Below are 25,621 nucleotides of genomic sequence, written 5' to 3' on the forward strand. Positions count from 1 at the left end.
TAAATTCGTCATTCACTTCTGCCGAAAATCGTAAATGCGTCCATTAAAAAAGTGCCGTTACTTTATGCGCTTGCCGGCGCATATGCTTTTGGCCAGTGTTGGTAAATGTCCATGCATAATCGACCGCATGTTGAAGATCATCTGCAAGTGAACAAGAAGAAGAACAACAACAAAATCAATTAGATACATATTTAATTTCTGAGAAATATCAAAAGTACGAATTGTAAAGGAAAAAATAAAATAAATTTAAAAATTAATTAAAATTAAAAAAAAAATTGGATGATAAATGTTAAAAAAAAGAGTTTTAGATCAGATGTCTGATCTGGAGAATACTTTCGATTGATTAAAAAATTGACAGCATGGGAAATTTGCCCAATCAATTCGAGGTTTCATTAGTTTTAAATAAAAATAGCCGAAAAAAGGAAAAAATTATTCGAAATTTCAATCTCTCGGGGAGATTTTGTGCCAATGGATATGAGGAATTATCAAAATTGCCCGATCAATTCGAGTACTCATTAGTTTTGAGAAATTTCAATCTTTTATGGCGTTTCCTGGTACCAGGATCCCTGTGGATCCCTCTATGGTTATACACTTGTAGAGAGTATAATAGAACAAGCTAAATCATTATATGTAGATCTAGTGCAGTGACCAAGACCATCTTTAAAATAAACATTATATAGTACAATTATGCATGTATATTGCCTAGATGTTGGTTATTACTCAAGATACTCAAGATTCCGGCAATATAGCTTCGTTATAGCCGGTTGTACTTCCATTACAAGTTTGTGTAAAGCCCATCAAACCTTCCTTCGTTATAAGAGGAATATTGTTATAAATAAAAGGTTGTGCATGTTTTCGTTTATAATATTAATCGTTTTTATCCCAGAAAAAAGCACTAATAACAAGAGATTTGATGTGATTTTTAAGCTGCACATGGAAATACTATTTATTTGCTTACAGTTGTATACAGTGGTGGTCATCAATGTATGACGTTCTGCGATTCTCGACACTCGAATATCATAGCATGACAAAATTTCCAAAATTGTTTTTAATAACTAATTAAAAATTAGTTCAATATTAGAGCGATTTTAAAAGCAGAAAGAAACTTACCAGGAGACTTAACTTTGTAAGGAAACTCTATATGAAAATTTCGATTTTTGACCAGTATTCGATTTCGCATTTGACAATTTGCAATTTTAATCGTTTTACGATACTAATTAATGCCAAAGTACCTTTTTTTCTTGTATCACGAAATCAAGTAAATCTAATTTTATAATTATACATCATTCAATTTAATTAATGGAAATTCAAATTGTAATGCCAGCAATCATTTGTCTGTTGCTGCATTGAACCCATGGGGATAAGGAAATCTACGTAGTTCATCTAAATAATGAATATGCAAGGGAATACAGACATATGTATACATATATAAATTTCAGTACAGCCAAAAAAGAGGTTACTAAAAATATTGACGATTGACATCTATTAAAATTGTGATGATGGCAGCAACTAAATCTGCCTTGGCCAAGTGGTTTTCTTTACAAAAGCGTAGGTGGTGTATCGAGAGAGAAAGTGCCACAGCTGCTTTTTATACTCATTATGGCAAGGCAAAGCATATAAACTAAATATGTTAATATAAGAAACGAAAACACTCTGGTTTAAAAACATTTGCTTTCAATAGAGTGAGAGAAAAAGACTTGATTCTAATTTGATGCAGCAATTTAATGTTTTCTATATAAATAAATAATAATTTTTGTCTCTTCTGAATGAATACAAAAAAAAAGTTCACACTCATTAAATTAAAACACGACGACCGGATGTTTTTGTGCGAGTGAAAAAAAAAATAAAAATAATTAAAATGAAACGAAAATGAAATAAAAACGCGCCAAGCCAACGTTTTGGTTTTTTTTTTTTAATAATGCAAACAAAACGCACTCGCAGCACAACCGCATCATCATCATCATCTGCAGCCCAACCCATCATCATCATCGTCATCATCATCCGGAGAACCAGAGGCATAATATGTTCAGAAATTGTAATGTCTTCATCTCTCACACATTTTCGCAGCGTTTGCAGTTTGTTGACTGACTGACTGACTGAATCTGAATATATAGTGACTCAGGGGCACAACAACACCACCAAGAAGAGGGGGCGAATCCAAAATTTGTTTTTTTTTTTTTTTTTTGGTATTTGGTGACATGCTGTGCATAGCTCGTACCATCATTTGAAGAGATAACATACATTGAGTTGGGATGCTGCGCATTTACTTGACGCTATCTCACCTATGGGGAATGGACATTGGGCGACGGACATAGCGACAATCTCATTTTCCCACACGACAGCTACGAGCGACACCCACCAAAAAGGGCAACTTTAGGAAAAAAAAAAAAAAACAGAAAGCAGAAAGCAATATATAACCACCAGAAGAAAACAAATGGCTCAGCAATTACCGCAACAGAGGAGATCTATCTGTATATAGGCACAGTCTCTCGAACGAGACTACTAAAAATGGTCTTGCACACAGATACAGAAAAAAAAACTCTTTTTTTTTGCCTTCTCTCTTTCTCTATATAGTATAAATGCCCAGACAACCAAATTTAGTAACAAACAACAAATGCAACAAAAAAAAAGCGTAATGAAATCAAATAAAAAAGTGTTCAACTGCCGCCGCCGCCGCTGCAGCCGCAGTCGACGTTCACTTTAGTTTTTAAAGATTTTTCTTCAAAGAGTTTTTCTTCCAACAACAACAACAAGAAGTAGGAAAAGAAACTATGCGCACATTTCTCAGCCAAACAGAGACTCCTGCTCTACTCGCTTTGTCTATATATAGTATATACTACAGGGCGATAGACTTGCCGATCTTGCATTTTGGCCCCGCCGCCACTTTCCACCACCTTCCGCCACTTTCCGCCTTCTTTCCTTCGAAAACATTCAAGTGTCCCAACTGAAGTGGCTTTTGATTAGTATTTTGTAGTTAAAGTTAGCTTGGCCCCAATTCTTTTTAAATTGACTTAACCATAGTAAAGAGTTCTGTTTTCGACCATCCTCCTCCCTAGCCCACCTCTATATACACACACACACACACACAACAAATCATCCGCAATTATCTAATCAATAAGTTTGCACTGTCTTTTGATCGCGTTCGAGCGCGGTATCTACAGAGGAAACTGTTTATATTTTTCCATATACATATTTATTTACTTTTTTTTATTGATATTGTGGGTTTTGGGTAAATATTATATTTAGGCTAGGGCAAGTGGCACGCATCAAAAAAAAGGAAGAGTAGGTACTAATCAATTACATGCATCTTTCAGGTTCAAAATTTTAATTAAAAGAAAGTCTTCTTTTCGATTTTTTTTAGTGTTTTGGGTAAAGGTGTTATCTAAAAGGGTTTAAGAGTCACTCCTTTGCTTTAGCTAGATTATATTCTTGATCAAAATAATCAAGTTGAAGATCTTGAAAATTATCTTTTACAAAGTCAAGACTGTTTTCTTCCCAAAAAGGTTCTTGGACAAGCTTTTAAGGTGCTTATATTTGGGCAAATGGTCTTAAAAATCTTTTCCTTTTAATAAATTGGCGAAGTTTTTAGGGTTTTAGAGTGAATTTAAGTTTTGTGGGTAAATAGAAGCACATTTAAAGATCATAAAGATGCCAAATAACAGCCCTTTACCAACTTCAGTAAAAAACCTATTCCTCTTCTTAGTTAGGAACCCATGTAATATCTAGTTCGATTTTTGTTGGCCCATTTTTTGATTGCACATCAACTGAATGCAAGGGCGTAGCTAAATACAATATGGGCAGGAAAAGAAGCTGCCCTTCTAGTCAAATTTTTTAATTTTTTCTAGAGCGTTAAATTAAAAAAAAAAATTGTTTGAAGAATTCGTTCTTCGTTGTTAATAAAACATTAATTCGTTGTTAATAAAACATTAAGAGAATACGTTATATTTTCACTTTCTTTTATTTTCTGTAAAATTCATAATGTATTAAATGATAGCTTTTAATCTTATCAAGACCTTTTTTATTAACAATTCGCAAAGTCGAGGTCACTATGCACATGAAGATTGTCAAAGTCGAATTCCTAGACAGTTTTAAAGAGGAATTTCCTTTCCAAAAACAATATATTATGAGTTAATCAGCTGTTAATCTATTAAAATATCAATTTTACACCAACTGTCTCCTTAAAATGACTCAAGCCCCCAAAATTAACGCCTAGTTTTGGCACAAGAGGATGTTTGAGCTCACTTAGTCTACAACTGTCCAAGATCCTAATTACTTTACCCAGAATAGACCATCAAAAAAACACATTTTCAATGACTAAAAGAAGAAAACATCTTTGTCTTGTCTCAAAAAGCATCTGACTAACTGTAAAACATTAATTAATTGTAGAAGATTCATTCCAAATTAGACACATAATTTGTTAAAAGTCTATAAGTGATTTTTCTTAATGATCAATATATTGGTAATTTTTTTTTGACAACTTTTTTTAAAAAGTATTTTTCACCCTATGATTTTTAACGTATAATTATGTAGGTTTCGCTATCTCCAATACACTTTTGCTTTATCTATGGATTTTTCTCACCTATCGATCATCACCTTACAATTCATAATCCTAAACATTATGCGGGTCCATTAAATCAAAAAAGATTCGTGTGCGTGTGTGTGAGTGTGTTGTATTTTATTATCTATCTGTTTTGTATATCTCTCTGCTGATCTCTGTCAATGATCTCTGATCTCTGCTTCAATTTTCACACACCAATCAGCGGCAAGCGCTAATTTCCTCTGCCCACAATATTTTTTTGGGGGGATTCCACCATTTTGAATTAATTTGCATATGTAATCGACATAGTATAAGCAGAGATCAAAAGGGAGAGACTAATTCGCATTTATTTAACATAAGTTCTTCTTGATCGAGAAATATGGAGGGAAAAACCCACACTCAACCTCGGACCTTGGAGTGATATGATGATCAATATCAAATGGAAGCTTTCACTTTGAACTCATTTTGGGTATAAAAGTGATTAACATACAGATTCGTTGGTCTTTCCGTTTTCGTTGTTTTTGTTTTTGTATCGATGTCAACTCCCTCACAATTTATTAGATAATAACGGGTCCAACAAATGGTATTGTTTCCTTCAAAATGTTGCTTGATTTCTTGATATGATAATGTAACACCAATCAACCAACCAACACACAACACACACAACAAGAAAGATACAGAAATCAAAAGATACAATGGACACCAGCTATATACAAAGATATAGATACCAAAAGTCTACATATGTGTGTGTGTGTGTACCTATGTTTCTTTTAATGATCATTAGGCCTTGTGTCGAACAAGAACGACATCATTTTTCATTCGAGGAGCACAGCATACGAGACAATCCACAATCAGTTTATGTGTTGTTTTTTTTCTATCGTTTTTTGTTGTTTATATAATTATTGTATCTATACAGACACATACAAACATAAACGCACAATATTTCGATTTTTTTTTTATTTTTTGAGCATTTTACTTTACTAAATGCCTTCGCTGCATTTTGATTTGACTTAATTTTGACTTGGCTGTATCTCTTGATTTCATTTTGGATTTGAATTTTAACATTTAAATTGGTAATTTCTGTTGTCTGTCTGTCTGGTGGTTTGTGATTTGTTTTTCTCGTTGTTGTTGTTGTCGCCCACCGCTTGTGTTTTGTTTTTTTTTCTTCCTCCTCCAGCTAGATAGCCTTCTAGTAATAATTTGTGACGACATTTCCATACTCTAGCTAATTTAAATGTTGACTGAATTGATTTTTTACCTAGGCATCATCTTCTTTAAAGGCTTTTAAATGGTTTTAGCCATTGAAAACTTATCAAGTAGAAACAGTAAATATCATTTGTTCTCAATTTTTTGGTAACTTTATCTCTTTCTGTTGTAATTCTCAACTAGTTTTAGCATTGCACATATGATATGGCCTTTGTAACTCTAAAGTTCTGCTTATGTTACCATAGTTCTTGATGAAAAAACTTCTTTGTACAATACAACTCGAATTTGTAAGGGAAAAATGCAAACAATTTTAATTTCCCTGAAAATTTTGATTTCACTAAGTGCTGAAATTGTAATGAACTAACAAGGAAACCCACAAGGTATAAGACGTTCTCTATAGGTGAATAGGGACAAGAATTACATTATGTTACAACTAGAATTAATTACTTAGAATCAATAGACCCCATCAAAAAATCTAAATTTTTAATAATTAAGAGTATTTTTGTTTATTAACCAAATTCTTCCTATTTCTACCCGATTATATTGCACTGAATCCGAATTCCAGGTTCAAATATTTAGCTTGACTCTGGTTTATCAGTTAACCCAACTTAAAAGTGCACTTAAATGGTGTGTTACCCATTTAGAGGTTGTTATTGCACACTTTGAGTCACTCGAAAGACGATAAATACTATTTTAAAGATTAAATTCTGGGTTTTTCGAAAGTTTACTAAGATATCTACATAATTTTTTTTTTACTGAATTTAAAATGACTTCATTTCCGGATTTTACGTCTGATTTCCTTGGCTCCCAAGTAGCTCAATAATTTTATCAGTAATTTGTTGGCTTGAATTTCTATGATTTTCTAAGAATGTCTCAGTCTCTAGGTTTGAATTAAGTCCCCCTGTGTTAACTTATATGTTTTTAAGAAGTGAATCTTGACCTAAGTGATAATACGTACATAAAAATGTAGAATCCCTCGACTGTTGTACAAGATAATCTTAATGAATTTTAATGAATTGAATCATATTAGCAAAGTGACTACCTAATAAATTACTATGAATTTAAAATGTTGTCACTAATTAATTTAGTTTTTGCTTATTTCCAAGTTCTTTTTAAAAGTCTTTGTATCGCTTTTTGTAAGGGCATCAAAACGTTTTCTGTCGTTCGCCCAAATTGTTTTTCTGTCTAGTGTGTGTGTTGTTTTTATTTCTATTTTCCATTTGTTGTTGTTGTTGTTGCGTATTTCGTCTATTTCAGTTGTTTATTGCCTTTGCCAAATGAATAAAAATATATACAATATTTTTATTTATTTTTTTTTCTTTTTATTTTGTGAATAAGCTAACTGAGACTACTCAGCGCTGTTGTTGTCTGAGGCTGCAGTTGGCTTTAAGTGTTTTTAGTCGTTGGCGTTTTTTTTTTTTTTTTTTTTTGAAAACGAGCAAAGAAAATCCAACAAAGGCGCAGTGGGCGAACATAGTCAGCTAGCTGAAGAAAGAGAAAGAGCGGGGTGGATGCAAGGAGGGGGAAGCTGTGACTAAAGCAACGGCTGTGGGATGTGGGCTGTCGGCTGGGGGCTCGGGATGTGGATGTGAGGTGTGGTATGCTGCTGAGTGCAGCTGCAGCAGACGAAAACTTTGAGGCCAAAATACAAAAAGCAACAACAACAAAAACAACAGTTTTCAAACATTTAATTGAGACGAAGAATACGAAATACTCTATGCATTTAAATAAAATAAAAAGAATTCTGCACACTGGGATGAAGTTTGAGTTTGTGATAAATTGCGATTAAATTATAGAAAGAATAAATAAAAAGATTCTTGCCAGTTTTTTTTAATTGTGTCAAAAAATAATAATAATCAATAGAAAGGGTAAAAAAATTTGAGTGTTTACTCTAATAGATTTTCGAATTTGTAATTAGTGAAGTAAACTGAAGAATAAACACTTTTACACTTCGTCTGTTACTGTTATAAGAAACAGTTGGATCTTCATTATCCAGGACTGTTAGGATCAGAGCCATCAAGGAATATCAAAAATCACGGTAAAACGGGAGCAAAATTTCCAAATTCTATAATCAATCAATTCACAAAGAAATATTTTTTATTCATTTTTGACCAAAACTGGGAAACCCCGAATTCAAGGGAACAAACTAAACTTCATCCCGGAGAATAGGCGTATCCGGCTAAAAAGAGTCCAGCTAACCGTAGTCTTATCTTTCAAATCTATTAATTAATGTTATTTCTGACTTTTATTCCAATTATCAAATATAATAATATTATGATTATAATTATTAAAGATGTTTATTAAATCAATCATTTAGAATAGACACGGACTGGTGATTCTACCCCCATAATACCATCACCCTTGAAAATATGCGCTTATTGTTCATTTTGGAAAGATTGCAAATACAAATAAAATATTATATTATTCATAAATAACAAAATTTTTTGATTTTAAATATGTATGTACAGTGTTGGAAGAAATAATAGAAACGGCATACAATTTCCTTTTTTTTGAGTCTATCTTTGGCAAAACACAACTTTTTTTTAAGCTGAATGTTTTTTTTTAAAGACACTGTTGCAAGCAACAAAAAAAATAATGTTTTATGTTTTTTGAAATAAATTTAATACAAAAACAAAGGCATTTATTTTCCCCCCCTTGGAAGATAAAATAGAAACGATAATTTTATTAATACAAAATATAATGTTGTTGTTCCAGACACATATTTATTTTAGTTTTAAACAAATAGTTAAATTAATATTTAGTCGTACTACCCTTATTTTTCAACACTTCGCGGCTAGGACGTCCCATGGAATCAACTAACTTAGCACAGATTGCTGGTTCTATAGAATACCATTCATCCTGGACCTTTTCCCATAAATCTTGCTTATTTTTTGGCTTATAACCAGCAATCCTCTTCTTTAATATTCCCCAAAGCTGTTCTATTGGGTTTAAGTCCGGGGACTGAGACGGAGGCTCTAAAACATTAACTTTATTTTCCTTGACCGATGTGATTGCCAGCTCGGACGAGTGTTTGGGATCGTTTTCCGGCTGAAATTATCACTTTAAAGGCAATTCTTCTTCGGAACAAGAAAGCATAGTATTGCTAAGGATATTTACTTTGTTGTTTTTGTGTGTGTGTTTTGGATCATAACCAGTGTGTTTTGGTTCATAACCAGTACTTTTTTGTCGTCTTACAGACTCCTTGCCATCAGATCCAAACAAATTGACCTTTGTTTCATCCGCCCATAGCACATTTTTCCAATTGGCCCAAAGCACATGTTGAGTAGCAAAATCTATTCTCCATTTTTTATTTTGCTTGCTCAAGCACGGTACTTTTCTAGCACTATATGCCTTTAACCCAAATGATACCAATCTTGTCCGGATAGTTATACTCGTTATTGATGCATCTAGCTTGTTTTTGAGCTTTTCCGATGAAAAGAATGGTTTTTTTTTTCGCTTCTCGCAAAATGACCTGGTCAAATTTTGATGTTGTGGCACGTTTTCGACCTCGATTTTCTTGTTTATATTTATAATGAATAGCTGAAAACACTTTTTTTTTGAGCAATTCATTAATTCTGCGATTTCTGCCATTGAACGACCAGAGTTTTTTAGTTTTTTCATGATTTCCCTTTCTTTCTCTGAGGAGTGCGTGCCACGACCCATACTGCATATAATGTTAGTAAATTAAAACAGAAATCACAACCAATTTTAATGGATATTAAATACCTTTATTTAGAATTAAAATAAACCCAAAAATTAACTTTTATGAGATCTAAAATGTTTTTGACGTGAAAAATACTGAGCGTTTCTATTATTTTTTCCAACCGAAACACGTGGTAGTTCTACTTAAAAGCGTATAGAAGAAAAAGTTTCGTGAAAATAGGCGTCGAAATGAATAAAAATAATAGAACTACTATCCCACATTCTTGAACACTGATTGTTAGGTCGGACAATTTGTCCAACGTAAAAAAAAAAGGTTTTAAAATCAAAGTAGGTTGCCGTTTCTATTATTTCTTCCAACACTGTATATAAAACTCGCTAATATCAGAAATTATATTATTAACCTTTTGAGCTTGAAAAATTTATGAGTCTTTATTATTATAATTAATTAATTAACGAGAAAATATATATATCCGATATATTTTAAATTTTGAAATTGTGTTCAAGTTAAGCAAGAAAATTGTTTAATTTTATTATCCCTAAAAATGTCACTTTTAATAAAATATAATATAAATGGTTAACTATAGAAACATTTGATATTCCTTTAAGTTACTCTTGTTCCCACTGTATGGTCGTGTTAAGTTATCTCTAAAGAGAAGGAGATGTAAGAGAGAGGGGGAAAGCAGACGAACGAACAGCAGCCGCAATTTAAAGTTGCAATATTTGTCGCGTGGTTTTTGTTTTCAGCTTCTGCGGATTTGTGGTGAGGTGTGCAGCAGCAGCAGAAAAGTGCGTGGGCACGAGAACGGAAACAGCTCTCAGTTGACGTTGACGTTGACGTTAACGTTGATGTGGATGTTTGTCGTTTTGTTGTAAATGTGTGTTACGTCAAAGTGACCGCATGTACGCACCTCGATAACAACATGCATTAGTATGCGTGTGTCTCACAATAGCAAAAACAACACACACACACACTCACGTAAGGTAAAATCGTCGCGCTGTCTGTGGCAACTAATTAGGTAACAGAAGAACAACAATAACAACCGCGACAGCAGCAGCAGCAGCCAGAACACCCCATGATAAGCGGCAGAGCAGTTGGCCGAGGCAGAGCAGTCGGAACGACGCAAAAATAGCAACATAAATTTCGCGCACACACACACTTGCTCACCCACACACATACATACATGCATACACAGAAATAAAATCCAATAAGAAACAAAACGGTACCCGGCCTGCCAGCCTGTCTGCCAGCCTTATACATTTTGCGCTGTTGCTGTTGTTGTTGTTGTTGCTTTTGCGTTTTTGTTTTTTGTTGTTGCAAAAAAATAAATTTAATTTTGTAGCCATTAATTTTCCACTCTAGATACCGAGAGACAGAGACTCAGTCATTCAGGCAGGGCCTGCTAATTAAATAACTAAAAGAGTCTGGTTTTTTTTTTTATAATTGTTGGTTTATTTTTCATTTGCTCACACGCTAATAACGGTTTATTGGCAGTAGCTGGAAAGAGAGTGACAGTCAGAGTGGAAGAGAAAACGGAAAGAGAGGCAGAGCTCTTGAGCTTTTAAAACCTAGTACCCTGTAACAAAAACACAGGGTGACCTGAGTAAGGATCAATATGATGGAATAACAACAAAAATTACGTTAAATGCAATAGCTAGGGTCAAATGATACGAAATGGCGGAAAGTCGCCCCTAAAAGTATGCAAAAGGCAAGCAAAAAATCGAATCTAGCTTAAATACTTGGTCCTTGTTGCTAATATTGCTTTAAGACAATTTGTACATACAGTTTGTACATACAGTTAATAACGCCGCCGTACTTAAAGAAAAAAATGCTTTGAATTCCCATTGCATACTTTTGGGGGCTAATATTTCTCAGTTTATATCTTTAAATAATGTCAACCAACCAGAATACCTACGCGACAATCTTTATTAGGGCAAGAATAAGCCTGTACATTCAAAAATTAATAATAATTTACTTAATTTTTTTCTTCCCGAGTTTCACAGGGTATCGAAAAGGTCGTTACATTGTCCCGACTTGCTAAATTTTATTCAAGTTCAATTTGGCGCACAATTAGTAAACATTTTTCTTGCGTATATACATACAACTGTATAAAAAAAATGTATATACATATGTATGTCTATATATGTTTGTATGTATAATAAATTAACGTCTTTTTTATCGCTCAAATGATAAACCGTTTTGCTTGATTGGTCTAAGGCACATAAATAAAGAATAAACAAAGCTTTTGTTGCTATTATTTGTGAATGTTTTTGTTGCCGTTTGTCCCGGGGTGGGTGAGTTTTGTGATAAGAACTATACTGAAAGCATTCATGATATCATATGCTAAAAAAAAAACAACAAAATAAATAAATAATAATAATAATAATGATGTTCATTTATCTATAAGTCAGGTGTAGTCAGTAGTAAGTAAGGCAAATCAACCCAGTGACCTTAACCAAGATAAAAAAACACAAAAAAAAAAAAAAACAAATAAATGTATAAAAACTTGAACAAATTTTGTAGGTTTTTGTTAACGATTGAAGAAGTCGGAAAAATACTTATAGTAAAAATCGTTACCATAAATTATTCCCAAACAATATCTAATTACATTTAGTAGAAATTTGAGTATTTGGAATTTGAAGGCAATTTTCTCATTAGTATTAAATTTTTTGTTTAAATATTAGAGATCAGTTTAGCTGCAATTAAAACAAGTCGGAGAATCAGTTTTTGGGTTACCTCAAAATTAGATCTAGAAAATTATTTTTCTTAATAGATTGAAATCTACAAATGGGTCCTAAAAAAAATTTCTTATAAAAAATGTTTTATTCAAGCTTTGTTTTAATTTTTGTATTAATTTATAGGTTTGGTTAAACTTTGTAATTTTAAAGTCAATAATTTAAAAGACTCAATCTTCTTAAACTTTCTTTCTAATAATAAGGATGATCTCAACCAAAGAGCATTTCCAGAATTCAAATTATAGAGTCAATCCTGACAGCCTGCCAATCCTTAGCTCCATTTTTTTTTAAAGTAAAATAAGTAAAACACAACTTCATCTTTAAATAAATTGAACTAAATTAACTATTTACAACAAAAATTGTAAGAACTTGTATCTTGAATTGAATGAATTCATGCAAAAATCTAAGAATTTGAATGCTCAACATGTCTAGGCTTTTGAAATGAATAAAAGATTGATTACTCCCAATCTTTATAAGGACACACAGGGTGAAAATTTAACGAAAAACATATTTTTTTTAGCAAAACTCCTTTAAGAATTCAATGTTATATATAAATTTTTACTCAGAATCAAGTTCTTAAGCATCTGCAACTTGGTTTTTATACCATACACCCATAGGGTGAAATGGTATATTAAAGTCGCCAAAATGTATGTAACAGGCAGAAGGAAGCATCTCCGACCCCACAAAGTATATATATTCTTGATCAGGATCAACAACCGAGTCAATCTAGCCATGTCCGTCTGTCCGTCTGTCCGTATGAACACCTAGATTTCGGAGACTATAAGAGCTAGAGCCACCAAATTTTTTATGTAGACTCGTGTAGTATGTAGAGTGATCAAGTTTATTTCAAATTTTTGCCACGCCCCTTTCCGCCCCCGCAATTTTAAAAAAGCGTTTATCTCAAAAACTATTCTAGCTAGAGACACCATATTTGGTATGTATATTTGCTTAGTAAATGCACACATTTTGTATGTACAAAAATTTTGCCACGCCCTTTTCCGCCCCCGTAATTTGAAAAACTTGATTATCTCCCGTATTTTTTTACCTCATGCAATCAAATTTGGCACACTTAAATTTAATACTAATATCTAGCAAAATACCAAATTTGATCAAAATCGGACAAAAAACAGTCGAGTTATGCATATAAACGTTTTTCCATAAGGCCGGAGTTGGCCGTTGGCTGGTGGGGGCGCTAGGGTGCTCGTATGATTGAGTGAGCGAGATACTAAGATATGCTTGTAAAAAGCATGTGAAATTGCATTTGTTTAATAAAGTTGAAATATTTGCTTTACTGGTGTATGGTATACCTAAGTCGGCGAGACGACTTACTTACTTCATTTATATTCAAGACGCATTTAGTACATAAGTTTTTTTTTTTGTTTTTCATTTTACACTAGAGTTAATAATTTAATTTTAATTAGTTTTAATGAAAATATATTGTTTTGTTTATAATATTAAGCCAAAAAATAGTTTCAAAATACTTGACATGCCGTTGAAAGATAAAGTGAAGATAAATTTTGGCAATTTTCGCTTGTGCAAAGAATTGTTTGAAATACTGTATGTATCTCTTTGCCCTGAGATATCCGGATTACCTAAAGAGTTTTTATCAAAATCTAGAAAAGTTATAAGGTCTTTTAACTAAGATTGGTAATATTTTTGATATAAAAACTTTCCGAAAATTCTTATATAACATATCATTAGCCTTTTGTAAACTGTTTCAGTGAAATATTTTACTGTCAAATTCATTAAATTTATTTTAAACAAGTTCTCGTTTAAATCCTCCAATATAAGCTTTTCAATTTTATAAATTCTCACACATATGTACATTTAAAAGATGTGTCAATTTATTATATTTGAACCACTGTTACAATATTGTCATCTCAATAAATAAAAATTGTAAACAACTTTGACACGCATTGATATTTTTTGTTAAAAAAAAAAACATGATATAAACTGTATAAGTAAGTACATATGTATGTACGTGCACAATTTCGTAATCTTATTTCCAACGTTCTCAATTTCTTAGAATGCCATCAAACACGCCCAGAAATTTGTGTGTACTTTCTGACATCACCTGCGTTATATATGACATTTTTTTTGATAAGGATTTGTGTTTGTTTTGTGTAAATGAAAGGCCTTGTCGATCTGCCCATACAAAAAGCTCATTCCAATCTTTGCAAAAAAGCAAAAAAAAAAAAAATAATACGGTCAATTTGTTATTGACCAAAAATATTTCAGATAAAGCGAACGAAAAACGATTATCCTACGGATCCCCTAAAAAAATTTCCAATGTTTTGTTTTCTTTCACAAAATCTCAGGCATGTCAAATTGTAGGGAGACAAAAAAAAAAGTTCAAGAAAAATGCTGTCAAAAAACGAAGATCTTAACGAAACACAAGAAAAAAATAAAATAAAACGATCTCTGTGCCAAAGAGGACAAAAAAGAATAAAACCAAGTAAGAAGAAGGGCTTTCAGCTGTCAGTTCAGAGGTATCCAAAACTGAACGTGGAGGAGCATTCAAGAAACGCTGCCTCATTGGATGGCTGGCGGCGGCTGCGGTGGCGGCGGCGTCGTCGTCTCTGCTGCGCGCGACTTAAGTGAGAAAACCAAGCGCGACACCAACACCAAAAACCGGCTATTGGGAAGCCCTCGCACTCGCATTATATGCGCTACTCCTCCTCCTCCAACTCCTCCGCCTTCTCCTTCTCCTCATCCTCCTCCACCACCGACATTGTCTCTACGTCTCCTGGTTTTTGGGCTCAAAAGGGAATTGAATTGAATTTCCAGTCAACGTTGAAATTTCTGTTGGATACTTTTTTTTTGCTGTTCATTCTTTTCGTCTTTTCATCGAAGGTGTGAAGAAAAAATACAAAATACAAAACCAGCAACAACAACAACTACAACAAAAACAACAGCACAGCACGAAATTCTGAAAAACTCCAGGAACCAGCAGCAACAACAACAAAATCAAGCCAAAGATCTGCACAAGAGAAACAGAAAAACTGGATTGGGCCTTGTTTTCCAAAGACAGAAACACCAACAAGAACAACAACAAGAACAACACCAAGGAAGCATGTGGAACAGAGACAAATGAAAGAGCGAGACGCAATGTGCTCGCAAAGATATATTCTGGGATTTCAGTTGCATTGTTGTTGTTTTTGTTATTGTTCTTGTTGTTGGATATGATCGGTTAGATATGTATACATGCATATATATAAGTACATATGTATGTACATCTGTGTATGTGAGTTGCATTTTGTGTGTCTCTGTGCATCGGTTTGTGTATTGTCCGGATTAGAGAAAAGAAAAGACCAGCATCTGTTTTTTTCTTTCCTTTTCTCTGGTTAAAAGGAAAAGGTCAATCTTTGTGACTTTTTTGTTGTTATTGTTGTTGGGTTTACATTTTTATGGTCGACTTTCAATTTGGGGACACTTACTTACAAAGCATACAAATGTTTGGTTTTCTACCTAAAATTAACAATATCATTGATAAATAGTGAGAAACCTTGCACAATTTATAATTGATTTTATGGGAAAATTCTAAAAGACTATCATAAATGGCCCTTACAAAATCCATGAAGAGAAATGGGACATTAACATATAAAAGACTTAAAAAATGGGATTACTTTAAGCATTACAAATGCCTTAAGAACTGAAAACCAATACAAACACTTCTCAATCGATTCGCTTGAAAGTTAATACAATTAAGTGTATAATCTCAAGGTTTTGTTAAATCAATAATTATAAGAATTTTTGATCATTTTTTAAAGAATTTTTTCTAGATTAAAAAAGAAAATTTGGTTAGATTACGACCCTTTTGAAATTTAAGTCAAACCTTGCATTTAATCCGGTTTTCAATAGCGCCTAAGGGTATGCACAAAAAGGTGAACTTCGGTATCTTTTTTCGCATCATTTAGTTGCAATTCCCAACTAGTTTTGGCTATTGCAATTCTGGAGTTCTTTAGCGAAGTGTGCTGATTTTAGAACTTGGTGGTTGTTGAAATAGCTAGCACATAGCACATTTTTGTGTTGCCTTTGAAATAATCTTCTTTTGGAAAATTGAGAATAATTGGCCTCAAGGTGGAAAGATGTAATTCCGACACTTGAAATAACGCTTTTCCAAGTATCCTTTTTCATGTTTTTGAAAACCTTTTCAAACTTTTAAAAACTACTGCCTTTTTAGCAAATTTAATTTAAGAAAACTTTACTGTAATAGATATGTACATATTCCAATTTTAATAAGGACAGACTTATGTTTCGCCCTTAAAGGTACGATAATACGTTTGCTTATTGTCAATTTAAAATGGATCTTTATCTTTAATGGCGGCTATAGGGGTTCATTTTGAAGAAGCCAATTGTTCATTTTGAGTAATTTTTACATTTCTTTGTGAAAAAATCCAAGAATAAAACAAATTATAAATCCACATTAGGTGTAGAATTTCAAGTGACACTGTATTGTATCTTTGCTGATTGAAGAGTATTTCGTATGTGACATAATTTTATCAGCCAAAGGCGTTTTGTGTTTTTTAACCAATTCTTTCCAAGAAACTTGTAATCTTAAATTGAATTCTGGGATTAGGGTAAAAAAAACATCATCTCATAAATGTGAACTTTAACATTTATTTTCCTTCTGTCCCTTTTTACCTCCATTACTCTGCCTTAAAATGTGTCCCAAGTCAATGATACAGATGTGGATGTGCACGTATTTCACACACGCACACACACACACACACACATGCATATACACCGCATATGCACACAATTTTTAGAGATATGTATAATGTCAGCATAGATAGATAGAGGCAGCGGCGACAAAGATACCGATACCTCACACACACACACACTTGCACACATATGTACATTCTCGTATACATAATTTCCAAACAAAAAAATTTCATTCTTTACACTCAGACAAGCCTACGACTATTGCATACCCTGCGAGACTAAGCAAAGTTATTTAAATTTTAATTTAAATAAATATATATTTAAATTTATTTGTCCTAAAGTCAAACATTAGTAGAATTCAAGTTTTTGAAGTTTGAAATAAGTTTTCTTTCTTTTTTCAATAGTTTAGTTTAAAAATATTTCCCCTTTCTTCTAAAAACTAGGATTAGACTAGGATATTCCCTTAAAAAAACCTGTTATAACCAAAATCAACTATTTTATACATTTTTTCAAAATTCTTTAAATCAATTCGTTTCAGTCTCTTAGAGATTTAACCATACCCTTAGTTCTCTTCAGATAGGGCATAGTGTATAGAAGGAAAAAAACTATTCAACTTCGAACCGAATCTGATTTCTGAAACTGATTATGTATCTGTGTGAGAGTGTGTGTGCGTGTGTGTGTGCGAGTGTGCGTGTATGCATGTGCGTTCTGACGTCTCTTCCAAAGTCTCTTCTTCGTCTGTGTCAGTGTCTTCAATGCAAGCCGACAAGGAACGCGAGGTGAAGTAGAGACAGTGGCAGAGGCAGAGAGTGGCAGGAGGAAGGCATCTGCTGATTCGGATTCAGAATCCTCCACACTTCAAGTAGACGGGTTCGTTTGGGTCGGCTTAAATTGGTTTTTATTGTTGTTGCACATGTCCATTGTTGGTGTTGGCCCTCGTCGTTTTGACCATATTTCTTTCTTATTTTTCTTTGAAGTCGCATTTAATTCTTTGAGTCGTTCTTCCCTTCGTTTTTTTTTTTCGTTTAGTGTGTTTGTGTGTGTGTGTGTATTCCCTTTTCGCTTGTCTGTCTGGTTCGAGGTGTGAAGAAAAGAATTTTTCTGTGCAATAATCTTGATGCCTTTTTAAGATTTGTTGCTGCTGCTGCCTCAGCCTCTGTGTCTCACCTTACTTGGAGTTGAAGCTGTTTGTTAGCCATTCGCTTCAGTTGAAAAATGGTTTGGGCTTAAGAAAATTTACGCCATAAAATGTTGAAATAATTGGATACAGCTCCGTCGCACTGGTTCAGCATCTCAGCTTTGGCTTCATTCTGGATTCGTAAAGGTTTCGCCTTTACGTTGTGAGTTTCCTTCCTTCTGTTTTTTTTTTCTTTCGAATGCATTTCAAATTGCTAATGATGAGAGAGATGGCCGAAAGAAAGAAAGATGCCTTACGTGAGACAAGAAGTAGACATGAGACACGCCATGGTCACTCCGAAGAGCCCCACCAATAGCTTCTCCATTGCAATTGCAATTGCAACCCCGGGCCACTTCACATTGCCCTCCAAAAAGTAACTACGAAACGAACCACAAACCAGGCAACGAACCATTAAATGCATTTATTTATGAGCCCAACGATATAATCTTTAACTTTAAATAAAAATTGCCAGCTCCTCCATATGCATATATGATGTGATGAAGGTGATATTAAATTTAACTAGAATTCACACCTGGAATGGACTGTGGATTGTGGCAACTGCCTCAACCTACGATGAGCACGAGCACACGATTTGCAAAATCCAAAGTCGAATTCGATCAAAGTGCGCTATATGGGAATAGATTTATGATTATTAAAATATGACTAAGCTGAACTTTTGTTTAATGCAAAAAACAAAAAGCAGTAGGCCGGAATAAATTTAGCCGTAGTTTAAATACTCTTGCAAGTTTCTGCATTAAGTTTTTACTACCTATAATAAAGCAATTTGTCCTTTTATCATGTGTTTGTATGACAGTTATCTATATATTATGATATAGTCATCTGATTTTGATTAAATTTGGCAGGACTGTATCCCATTATGTAACCTTGTCATCTATCTAATTACTAAAGGTGCAAAAAAAGTTGTTTGCTTAAAAAATATTAAAGTAGTTTACAAAAGTCCCTTTTTTTAGCGATTCCTTTAGGATTTAAATGATATAAGTCACCCAAATGCTTAGTAGGTTTACAAAAATTAACTTAACCGTTACTTTCTATAAAACAAATGGAGTTATTGATCTAAATTATACGAAAATAGAGATTTTCCTATAATCCTTCCAATGGAATCTATATGATATAATGGCACGATCTCTAAGAACCCTTGCCCAGTCATTATTAAGTGCATTTAATTAAGAAATAAGAAATTTTAATAAAAACGTTCAAAAAGAACACAAGTTATAGATCTTAAATTACATTTATTTGGCCTATAGTTCCTATTATATAGTCGTTCGATCATAATGATATTTGGCACGGATGTTAAGATGTGTTTTGAACATAGAAATATTCATGTTTATAACAAATTTCTAAGAAACTAACAAAGTTATGGATAAAAAACAATTTTTGGGACAGATATCCATATAATCTACATATATCGGACGAATATCTTGTATTATATAGTAGGGCTGTTTTATTATACGACTATCTTGAGCTATATAGGACGGCTTTTATATCTTGTATCTAATTATACGATCATCTTGAGCTACATTAAAATCTTATTATTTATCTAAATATAGTTCCATTATATATCTCAAGATATTGATCCAATTTTCCAAAATATTAATGACTATATTGAGCAAAGAAATACTAAATTTATTAACAAAATTTAGCAATTGCTCGAAAATCAATGAAGTTAAAAAGAGTCCCTGTTTTTGAACGTTCGTTTCGATACAAGCAAAACAAAAAAAGTGGCTCGATCTGGCTGAAACAGAGGTTTTAAGCAATGATCCAAAAGGAATTTGAGATAAGTCAGAGAGATGGATAAACACACAGACAAAAGGGGAAAGTTTATATTATCTCATCTAGTCGTGCTGATCAAGAATCTATATGTGATGGAAGATGTTTCCTTATGCTTAAGCCTGGCACACTCCTGCTAATAATTTCAATATACTACTACTTTCTAAGGGTGCATTTAAGGGTCTTTACAATAAACGTTTTCACAAGAACGTGAACTTACATTTGCATAACTCGTAGTCACTTTCCTTATCTAATTTAATGCATTTGCTAGGTTTTTGTAGGTTAAGAAACGTGAATGTGCATAGGATTACCTATAATTGTTTTTTCCAACTAATTTCTAACACAATTACTTTAACGTTTTCCTAATTAAAAATAACTATACTTAAGTCAATTTCGTTGAAAAGTAAATTTTGCAATTACGTTTTAAATGTTCCTAATTGGGGAAAAACAAAAAGCGTTTCTTAACTAATAGTAGTAACTTGGTTTCTAATTCCCGACTAATTCTAACTCAACTACAGATTGATTTAGAGCTCTCTCATTTATGGCTGCCTAATAGCCCATTCTAATATGGAAATTTTTGTGTTAAGTAAACTTTTTTTTGTTTTGCTGCTACTTATATCATCTATTGTATTTTCTACTTAATTCATAAATATTTTAGCACATTATGGCAAGTCAGTCGAGTCAGTCAAATCTTACGACTACAAAATGCATTAACACCTTTTTTTGTTCCCCCTCTCCCTTCCCCCTTCTCCATCACGAGTCGGGGTTGTTGTTCTTTGTTGTTATTTAGGTTTGGGTTTGTGCTCAATACCCGCTAATATAGCTAACTTGGCCCTTGTAACAGAAATATCCAGGCCCAGTCAAATGCATCGAAAAAAAAAAAATCCCCCCTATCGACAGCAAACTGGAAAAAACTACAACAAAAATTGAGAAAAACCAGCACGAACATTGAGCCGAGGAGCTCAGCAGAGAGAGAGAACCTCATAACTAAATTGCATTAAGTGTAATTATAACTAATTAGAAAAAAAATGGCAAAAAAATACAACAACAGCAGGAGAAATAACTGGCACATGAAACGAAACGAAAAGAGGAAAAATAAAAATACAAAAAAAAAAACAATTTTAGAAATTGTTGCTGCTGCTGGAAAGTTATTAAAGCCAATGGAAATATTTATGATTTTGTGATTAGTTCAAGCGAAAAAATACAATATAATAGAAAAACCAGAAACAACAACAACAACAAAATTTACCATGAATACGAGAATATAATGTAATGTAATTGAGCAATTGCGATTGTTGTTGCTGCCGCTGCTGACTCAGACGGACGGAAGGGAAGTGAACGGATCTATGCCCGGGTCATGTGCTTGGAATGGAATGCATATTGCAAATATATTTGATAATTATCAAGAGAAATAACATTGCTGAATAACTACATACATATGGAAATGGTAAATTATTGCCATATGCCCCTTGCAGTTGCCGCATTGAAATGTCTTTCGAAATTCCTTTTCATTCCTCCTCGAATGTGGAGCATGGAAGATAGCATAATGAATTTGGACTACGATCAATTAAATTGTCAACTTTGCTATGATAAAAACCAATTTTTCCTTTCGCTAGTTCAAGTAATGTTGTTTTAATGTAGCTTTAAAGTCGTTACTATTTAATAAGTCAGTTTAGTCGGTTAAATTTGCTTATAAAGGGTTTATTTCTCGCGATTCTTCCATGTAGATCGTTATTTCTGAGATCTGTACGCGTTTTCTCCATCTCAACAGCTGGTTTTCGAGACAAAATCTTTAGTTTGGGCCTTTCACCCTTTATTTTCCACTCTGTTTTCGGGAATGATACGGTTTATTATTCATTTTACAGTGGTTTATTATTCATTTTACAGTTACAGCTATATTCTGTCGAGAATGTCTTTCTTTTAAGTCTCCAACTAGGAATTTAAGATTTGTATTACCTTACACACATAAAATGTGAAAATTGGCCTAATCGGGCGACTATAACATAGAAACGATTCCTTAAAAAGTTGGAATATCTTTACCAAAATCCACTATTTCGATAATTTTTTAATGTTAAACACCATATTCAAGTTTAATTCAGACTGCATAAACAGATCTCTTATTATAGTCAATAGAAATTGGAAATGAAATCTCTAAACCATCTTTAAACTAGAAAAAATGATGATCATCATGGTCATGATTGTTTCGTTTGAAAAAAGGATCAGATCCTTAATTCAAGCTCTAGATAATATCCGCTAAATAGATTCTAAAAGCATATGTAATGCAGTATTGACAATTTAATTCAAGGTTCTTGGTCAAAAACGTTTTTTTTATACTTTTTCTTGAAAACTTTCGGAACGATTTTAACTAAATAAGTACTTGAATCAAGGCAAATATACATATGTAGATACCTTAGAAAAATCATTACTGCTGACTAGTTTTTAAGTCAATTGGAAAATTATTTTAGGTTAAAAAGTGTTTATTTGTTGACAATTGATTGATTCAAATTTCTATCAACTACTTTAACGATTAATCAAAAGCTGTTACTTGGAAAATGCTATAAAAGTTTTTTAGATCCTTATTATTTCCATTGATTTGTTAACCTAAAAAAACAAAAAGTATGTTTTAGATATGCTAAAAATCATTCCACTTAGAAATTTTCACACAAATTGGTCTCGATATGCGATGGTAACACTTGGACACAAATATATTTTTACAGCCCCATAAAAGTGCGCAAAAAGAGACATAAAAATATAGTATAACAGCTCGTCGAAGGCTTTTAACATATAATAAAAGTTTTGAACCATCATAAAATTGTAATGATTAGTTATCGATCAATAAACAAATTTGAAATGCAATTTAATTTTCTGTTTTTTTTGGTTATTATTAACAAAAAAATGATTGAAAATGTTTGTGAAAGGGTATTAAGACTATTGAAAATCCTTTTAGTCTTGATTGCATTTCGATAAAGATAAGATCATAGAATTTTTAGCAAATTTATTTCTTATCTTTGCCATGATCCATAATGTAAATTGGGTCTTTACATTGGATTTTATTGGTAATCTCTTGGCTAATTTGTTTGCAATTTTCAAATGCCTGAGCTAATTTATCATAGGAAACATGTGTGAGTGTTTGTGTGTGTGTGTGTGTGAACAATTACTTTTTCTTCTTGGCTTAATTGATTGATTGGAATTCATAGTGAGGTCTTACAATAAGCCTTTTGACCAATTTAGATTTTTCTCGCTTTTGTTGTGATCCAAACAATTCCATTTTGTTCATTGACTGTACAGATTTCCTGCATAAGATATAGTAAGAGATACTTTAAGATTATCATTATGCCAAGTCGTGGTCAGTCATAGACATGGAGAAAGACAGAGAGAGAGAGACTGAGACTGAGAGAGATAAAGGTTGAATGTGAATTGAAGGCACAATGAACCGAGCCCCTACACCGGAGGCATTTTTTTTTCTTTACATTTTGAGTGAAATAAATCATTTAATATAGCGCGCCATTTATCATCTAACATGGCTGTAGATCATTCATCTTTTGCCTAGCCACACAGTTGGGTGTCTTAGAAACTTGAGGAATGGCAAATTTAAATGAATAATAAAAACACGAGAACTAAGCAACATTTACCTTCTCTCGTCATACAAATATGGGACTGCTTTTTATTATCTTAGCTTTGCATTTTGATGTTTAAGAAATAAATGATGACTTTCTTACTTACAAGTTTGATTTAAATAGACAAAAAAAAAGTCAAGAGGAACACCAATTAGAGTTCAACAATTTTATGTGGGTGTTGTCTGTATTGCTTTCTCCATGTTTAAAAAAAAAATGATGACGGAAAATTTTTAAAATGGAAAGCGATTAATTTAGTCACTTTTATGTGACTTTTTGCCCCTATAAGAAAAACGGACAATGACAAAAACGAATTAGATTGCGCATACGACAAGTGATCCGTTGATATTAATGGTAGGAAAGAAATACTTTGTTGTTTTAGAAACATTCTGTAGCATTTGAGGTCCAAATATCCGAATCGTTTTCAAATTTGGTTTTATTTCGAAAAAGCTTTGAAATTATAAAATCACATTTAAAAGTTGTTAAAAGTGATATAAACTAACAATTAATTTTGGAAACGAAAGCGAAAGAGGATATAAAGTGCGACTACATATATCCTTTTAAAGAATTATACAGGCCGACAAGATTTGTGATGACGTTAACTTAAGAGGTGTTCTTAACTAATTCGGGTACGCTGATTCTGGCTGCATACTCGCTTTTTGGCTGTCATCTACAGATTTTGTAAAACCAGGGAATCTGCGATTGGAAAATAGGCACCCAAAAGTAAACTATAGAAAGTTAAAAATTGTTCTACATTTTTAACAGATTTTAGAATTTTCGGTTTAAGAAAATAGCTCATAGCAAACGTTATTCTCTCTTATTATACTCTAAAATATTGCAGATGAGGTCATTTTGAATAATTTCAAAAACGAAGTGAAGGGCTGTGATCACTATTGATCAACTATTGAACACCGTTTCATGACCACAAAAAAGATTATTATTCTTCTATTTTGGCTATTTTTAAACATTCAGCTTCTTTTATGGAATTTTTACAGATTTAGCTATATGTTCGGCTTTTTTAAGGCACCAAATTTTATCCTTAAATGCAGACTTGGAATAACATGCTTTCTATGATTTTCACAGATCAATCATTTATCTAATATCTATACAGATTAAGTATTATTTATGATTATACACCATTAAATTCAAAATTATTCATTAATATACATATGTATATTTAGCTTCTTTTCTGTCTTCTTCTGTCAGATCAAGTCTTTCCTCACTAGCTTACAGTAAATCTCTGATCTAAAAACTTATTAGCTAGAGTTTTATTTGAAAAACTTGATATTTACTCGGAGGACTTTAAGAAATACAAAATTAATAATAATAATTACTTTCTTTTTGGCTTTCTGCACCACAAAATAATAATACATTTTTGGTAATTTTTTTGGCTATTTTTGTTTTGATTTGTTTTTTGCTTCCTTTTTTGACCTTTTTTTAGGGCTATTTTCAAGACCAACTAACTATTAAGTAATTTGCTTAAACGAAATGTCTTTAACTAAAGGAAACAGAGTATTTGGCAGTCGGTAAACGATGTCAATGTTTATTAGCTAGGAAAATTGGTTTTTCTGATTTTCCTCCCCAACTTAATTAGGCATAAAATACTTACCCAATTGTACAAGTACGTAGGAATAACGATGTCCGTTGGTTGGCTGGCTGGCTGGATGAATGGATAGATGGATGGATGGGTGGGAGTGGTGGGTGGGGGTGTAGCTGCTGCAGCGTAGGTGGGATGAGTAAAGTGATGTAAACAAATTTGTTGCCCCAGAGCCTGAATGTCTGCGACTGCGACTGGTTCTGGTGTCTGTCTAACTGTCTCTCTCTCTGTCAGTCTGTGCATATGTGTGAAAAGAATTTGTATTTACAATCTGTTTTTGTATTCTTCTTCTCGAAAATGATTCCCTCCTCCTCGCCGTCGTTGTCTACGTCGTCTTTCAGTTTAGTTGTTTATTCGTCACTTTAACACGGTTCGACGTCACTGAAAACACCGACACGCACACACACACACATAGAAATGGAGAATTTATTTTTATATATGCTTATTTGTGTGTGTATTGGTTTTGTATTTTTCTTCAATTGCGGTGGCGGCACGCACACACACACACATACTTGCGCGCATACACACACAGTCACACGCGAGTAGCACACGCACGCTCATTCAACAAAAACAACAACAACAAGAACAACTACACTGGGCAGCAGCAGCACGTAACGAGAATGAATTCTTGATTTGTTGCT

At 33.0% G+C, this 25,621-nt stretch overlaps 1 protein-coding gene across 1 annotated transcript; it reads right to left on the reverse strand.

Annotated features, from left to right (window-relative positions):
• Positions 1-57: 57 nt before the first annotated feature.
• On the reverse strand, positions 58-25,422 carry LOC111518432. Its single transcript, XM_023175085.2, has 2 exons — positions 24,993-25,422; positions 58-141 (listed from the first exon to the last, which is right to left on the reverse strand). Exons 1-2 carry the CDS (start codon positions 25,221-25,223, stop codon positions 58-60), a joined length of 315 nt encoding a protein of 104 aa, XP_023030853.1. The 5' UTR covers positions 25,224-25,422.
• Between the last annotated feature and the right edge of the window lie 199 nt (positions 25,423-25,621).

This window comes from Drosophila willistoni (genome assembly GCF_018902025.1).
Source record: "Drosophila willistoni isolate 14030-0811.24 chromosome 2L unlocalized genomic scaffold, UCI_dwil_1.1 Seg168, whole genome shotgun sequence".
Taxonomy (NCBI): Eukaryota; Metazoa; Arthropoda; class Insecta; order Diptera; family Drosophilidae; genus Drosophila; species Drosophila willistoni.